The 6,000-nt window shown below is 45.0% G+C and overlaps 1 protein-coding gene across 23 annotated transcripts in view; it reads left to right on the top strand.

The window, feature by feature from the left end:
* The first annotated feature begins 3,742 nt into the window (after positions 1-3,742).
* Gphn (gephyrin) overlaps positions 3,743-6,000 on the top strand; it is a 531,921-nt gene continuing 529,663 nt past the window's right edge. For 12 of the 23 annotated variants that reach the window (XM_063241463.1, XM_063241475.1, XM_063241471.1 and 9 more), the window contains exon 1: positions 3,757-3,878. Coding sequence is in view for 11 of the 23 variants with exons in the window: in XM_063241465.1 (XP_063097535.1) it covers positions 3,815-3,878 (64 nt within the window). In the remaining 12 variants the exon portion in view is untranslated. Of the gene's footprint in view, positions 3,879-6,000 lie in introns of all 23 variants that reach the window. The other 11 variants (XM_063241465.1, XM_063241478.1, XM_063241474.1 and 8 more) reach the window with 1 other exon arrangement.

Genomic DNA, 6,000 nt, shown 5'->3' with positions numbered 1-6,000 from the left:
GGAGGGGACTACTAGGAAACAAAGCAATAACCATGGAAACAAACATAAAAACATTGAGAGGTTGGACAGAGGTGAAAAGATGGAAGACATCACTCATTTGATAACATGAATTGTTCACCCACTGGCACAATTCTAAAGGTCAAGGACAAGATCATGGAATATGTGAAGTTATTTTTGTTTTACACTGTATGATGTTGTTTGTTTTTTTGTATTTTTGAGACCGCCTCATACGCAGTGTAGGCTGGGCTTAAATTCACTTTGTAGCCTTAGCTAGCCTCCCACTCAAAACAATTTTTCCTGCCTTAGCCTCCACAGTGCTACAATTACAGGCATGCACCACCATCACAAGCTTACATGGTATATTTTTGTCACAGGTATGTAAGACTCAGTTTGTTGAACTTACAAAGGATTCTGACTTATGAAAGTTTTCCTGGAACAGAACTTGTTCATAAAATTGGGAGATTTCCTGTATATTCAAAAGCTGTTTGGACCACTTGATGGACTCAATTCTAGTTGTGGACATTAGCCAATCAAGAAAGAGGAAAGAGTGGAATAAGACTTACAGGAAGTATAGTCAACTCTTTTAAATTAATTCTTACAGGCATAAACAAATATTTTCTGACTCCAGAAAAGCACAGTAAGAAGACTTTGCCTTACATATATACTAAAATTCTGATTAACCTCAGGAAACCTAAGACTTAATTGCAGGCTTAGTGTAAAAACATCACTACTAGAAAAACCTCATTTCTATGATAATAAAAATCCTTAAAAAAATCCTTTCATATTGTATCAGGTATTTAAAGTAAACTCTAAATTACTACAGCCTTAAGAACAAGAAGAATGAATTCTTTGGCATCTCTAACTCAATTTCTGGTCTCCTCAATCCCAGCTTTCCTGGAAAAATTTGTCAGTATTTGGAAATGCTATTCTCCTTCCAAACATTTTAACACTTGATTCCAGGATGGACTTTGAAAATAATTTTCAGTGTAATAGGAGTACAAATATTCATATTGTAATACAGTAATACCCTTTATGATTCCAATCCACTTGGATGCCTGAAAATACGCTTTTTATTTGTCCTTGCCATAGTTCTTAACACTTCAGTATAGGTTCTTTTTAAGTCAAACAATTCACCTTTTCTCTTAAAGGAAGTACAGTCCAGCTTCTTTTTGACATATTCAGCATCACTAGTTTTGTGGGCCATTATTCAATAAAATAAAGGTTATCTGAACACAAATACTATGACTTGGAGACAGTCTGATAACAAAGAGGGCTGCTAATTAACTAGTGAGTAGGTAGCATATACACCACTGGGCTAAACTATCTGTGATGCCGTATTGTAATTCACATGCAATTTAAAAGTTTATGAATAGTTCATTTCTGGAATTTCCCAATGCATATTTTTGGACATTCGCTGCAGGTAACCAAAACCTGGGAAGCAAAAACTGTTAGATAGCAGGGCTACCACATTTCGCAGTTAAAGAAAAGATCACACTAGACAACCTGCTGAGATTTTCCTGTGTAAAATTTTGTTATAGCTTGCTAAATTTTGGAGATGAATGTATTTGAGAAAAATTATTGGAAAGCAAACATCTGTTGTAACTATTATTTTCAACCATTTTAATAAAAATTTAGCAAAACAATGTTAACAAACTTTGATGTAACTTAGAAAGCTCAAATTCACATTCACCTCTTCAGTTAAATGTTAATGAAGTTTTCCATTACTACTTTTATAGATGCAGAAACTGTTGTTGATTTGTGAAATAAAAATGCTAGTACCTCTCCCAAGAATAATTTTAGAATATTCTAAGTGAAACGGGTGCTTATTTAGAGTACCTTAACAGATGAAGGAAAAGACCCAAACTTGTTTAAAGTACAGATCTTGTTAGTGGGCAGGTTTAGAATTTATCTCTAAAAGGTATTTTCTAATCAGTTAAAACGTGAATGTACAGTAACAATGTAAACAACGACCTACTCTTTATCTTTAGAGACAAAGGAAATTATTCTTTAGGATACACTTTCTCATTTATATCCCTCACTTGACAACAGTTAAGTTTCTGAGGGCCACCAGGATCTCTGGTAATAATCATGGGTAATCTGTTGATCTGGCTTAAAATTCTTAATCCATTGTCAAAAGTATTAGCAATATTTGTTCTAAAAAATATCTTATTCCACTTTTCTTTTATCCATCTTTTCTATTGTTTAAAATGAAATACACAATAGGACGAATAATTTCTTGTTCCAACCGGAATACAAAACTCATAACTATCAAATATTAATTGATGTACAAATGCTCATATATTGTGTACAAATGCTGATCTATTTTTTGATGCCGCACTTTGCTTATTTTTATGCTTCTAGGGTTTAATCATGACTGAGGGTAGGATATTTATTATTATTTTTTTTAACTTTTTATCGGTACCGGGGATCGAACTCACGACTGCCTGCTTGCAAGGCAGGCGCTTATGCGGCTGAGCTAAATCCCCAGCCCCAGGATATTTTTTAGATACATTATTTCACAAGTAGAAAAGACGAGAGAAAGGTATGAAACCTACATGAAATAGCCACAGGTGGTTAACAATATGAAAGGCACACGGAAATAAATGGCAAAAACAGCTACGTTCACGGTAATCTCTTCTCCCAGAAACAACTGAAATAAAAAATTTCAATGCCAAGGCAACCGACTGTGGTTCACGGGAGACACATGTCCTTTTTTTTCTAAGTAGACGGCTAAGTTTCATCTATAGGCAGGCCCCCAAACCACGGGAGAGCCAGGAAAGGGAAGCCAGTATTCTCTACTCGAGATGCCCTGTTGAAGGCTCCTTAGATTCGCTGGCAGGCCCATCTGGTAGACAGTGTACTAAAGCGAGATCTCCTCCCTCGGGGCGCGCTTGACTAAGGAAGCCAGCCGCGGAGAGGCGGACGGAATACCGTATCCTCTTCGCCCACGGCGGGCTGGGTCACCGCAAAGGCCGTTCTGCCACCCACGCAGCCTTCTAGGCCACCTCGAGGTTCTCCCCAGCCTTCAGTGGGGCTCCCGGCTGCTCCCAGGGGCTGCGATGAAGCTCACACACCGAGTTGGCCTCGCTCCCGCGAGGTTCGTCCTCACAGTGGCTCCGCTGCCGGGGAGAGATGGCCAGAAGCGGCGGAAAGTGGCCAAGGCGCCAGTCTCGGCAGGGGATTGCTTTTGTCTGGGGCCTCGCCGCGGCGGCGTTCGTGCCTCGCGCGCACCCGCTCCGCGCTCTCCCAGCCAATCCGGCGCTACTCACGCGCCCAGGAGCGTTTCCCGGTCCCACTCAGGCTGGCTCGGCTCCTTCCAGCGCCTAGCCTACGGCGCCGGGATTTTCACTCCTCCCCTCTCCTCTCCTCTCATTCCCCTGGAGTCACACGCCTCGGGGTGTAGCTCCGCCCCTGTCCCGAGTCTGCCCCCACAACGTCCACAGCGTGTGTTCTCCTTTCTCGTCAAGAGTCTTGCCGTCTAGTCTGGCGTCTTGGGTCTCGCTCTCTGTACCTGCCTCTCGGTGTCTCTAACCTTGCTCCGCCGCCTCCGCGCTCCTTTTGGCCGGCCACAGGGCGCCCAAACCACCGCTTAGTTCTTCCCAGCCGGCTCGGAGCCGCGCGCCCTGGCTCCGCCCCCTCCGCGGACCCGCGCACTCCGTCGCGGCCCCTCCGCCCGCAGGCCCGGAGTGCTCGGCCGCCTCCCCCTCCTTCCTAGCTTGCCTCGCGCTTTCCGAGGCGAGCGCGCTCCCGGCCCGCGCGCTCTGGGCTCCGGCTTCTCCCGGCTCCTGTCTGTGCGGTGACTGCGCTGGGAAACATGGCGACCGAGGGAATGATCCTCACTAACCACGATCATCAAATCCGCGTTGGAGTCCTCACAGGTAACCGGCAGAGGAAGTCCCGGACCGCTGCGGCCGCTGTCCTCGACTTGCCCGAGGCTTTGCGCGCGTGGTGGCCCTTCTTTGCGGCCTCAGAAATGGGGAAGGCTGAGGAGGAGACAGGGAGTGCATTTTACAACCGCTGAGAGCTGCTGGAGGTTGGGGTGTTTCCGCGTGCTCCTTTGGGAGCTGGGGCAGGCCCCGGGGGCGTCAGGCCCCAGCGCCTGCTCAGCCGAAGTCTCTTGCCTTCGGGGACCAAGGGGCAGGTGCGGCGGGCGCTGCGGGGCCCCGCGCTGCCGGTGCAGGCGGCGGGATCCCGGCTCCGCAGTCTGAAGCGTGCAGCTCTCGCCGGTCAGCGCTGTTTTACGAAGGGGGGAATCCCATCTCCACCCCCTTTGCTCCCCTCCCCCAGCCGGCGGCCCCACTGCGCCCCACCTGTGCTTGCCCTGGGCACCGGCCGGACCCGACTTGAGGCTACGGCGGGCTAAACTGTGCTCCTCTTCAGGCTGCCCTTCGCGGCTTGGGTATCTCAGCCACCCATGGGACATCTCGCGCTCTTCCGGGGATGGGGGAAAATCGTCACTTGTCCGGACCGCGGAAAGTGTCTGCATTCTGCCTTTCTGAGCAAAAGGCCCTGCACTTGCTGTCCCTTTCCATAGTGAGGACGGAGTATTGCCTGCGGCCGGGATCCAGCCTTTTTCTTTAGAGAAGGAAGGGTTTCCCTACTCCGCTCCTTTCTCCTCCTCCCTTCTGGGAACCCCCCTCACTCCCCCACCCCCAGGTAAATGGTCCTGAGGCTGGTGAGGAGCGCACTTTTCTCGGGTCGCATTTCCCTCCATCGTGGAAGTCGTGTGTGCTCTGCATGTCTGATTCCGTTGCGTTGTATTTGGGTAATATCCCTCAGTTTGGCGATAGGCAGTTGCTGCAGGGTATGACTTCCAAGATGAATAGCAAGCTGATTTGTAGGGGTTTCTGCTGTGATTCTGTAGTTGGCAAGGTTTATGTGCAACTGAGTGGCGAGGCGGGGGTTAAAGAACTATATTTGGAATCTGAAAGCTTAGTTTAGAGCAAAGGAAATCCAAGTCTCTGATGTGATTTCGAAAAAAAGAAGCAATGTAGATGAGAATCCTAGTGTCTCCCCCACATCTTTTTTTTTTTTGCTTGTCAAATTCTGACAGGTTGAGACGGTGCTCGAGAAGGGACTAAATTGAATGAGACTTGCTTTTATCATTAGGTAGGAAAAAAAAAAAAACCCTAAGACTGCGGGGAGATAGTGAGTGCAATGCTTAATTTAGCTGTTGGGTTTTATGAAGAGATAATTCCCACTGCCTCCTTTCCTCTCTTAAGTAAACGAATTTCTTTTCCTAACCATTCTTTGCAAACCTTAATTAATGGCAATTTATTAAATTTTGCTAATGAAAAACCCCTGGTATAGAGAAACTAGTCTAAACCATTGTGGGGAAGGTAAGTACTCCTCCCTCAAATTAGTAGATGCATTATTCTTTTTTAGGGCTGGAACTTATGTGAGGATTCAGTATAACTCAGAATTCTTAAAGTATACTCTGGCAATTTTCAAAGAATCTGATCATGGAATGTAAAAGGATATACCTTATGCCAACTCTTGACTTGCACAGTAAATTCTAGCCACGCTTTGAAAATTAAGAGAGTAATGAAAGTGAAGTCTAGTGGAAAGCAAGATATGTCACCCTGCATAGAAATGGAAGTCTGTAGTTATTTAAAAGTTAAACTAGATATTTTTTAAAACAACGATTTTTAAATTTAAGCTTTCTCTTATATTTTTCTTTTACCTTGGCCAAGTGACAAACTAGGTCTTGTGCAGTGTACTTTTTGCCAGATAACCTGGAGCTGGTGTACGTATACTCCAAAAGGGATAACATTGATGAGCAAAGAATTGAAGAAACCATGTATGTAATTACTGTACAAAATTTTCTAAATATATTAACCTATGTATTTAGGGTCTAAATACAAAAGAAATTCCATATTTAGATGGATTAGCAGAAAATGTAGTTACCTGGAGAATTGAGTATAGAAGAAACTGGCATTTTTAAGGTGAGTTGAAAGTCAGCGGTAACCTTATAAATATGTAGTTGAAGATGAGGTTCCA

This window comes from Cavia porcellus, unplaced genomic scaffold (genome assembly GCF_034190915.1).
Source record: "Cavia porcellus strain 051 isolate PalLab524CR breed Dunkin Hartley unplaced genomic scaffold, mCavPor4.1 scaffold_31, whole genome shotgun sequence".
In the NCBI taxonomy this organism is placed as follows: Eukaryota; Metazoa; Chordata; class Mammalia; order Rodentia; family Caviidae; genus Cavia; species Cavia porcellus.
This window is presented reverse-complemented; position numbering and strand designations above follow the sequence as displayed.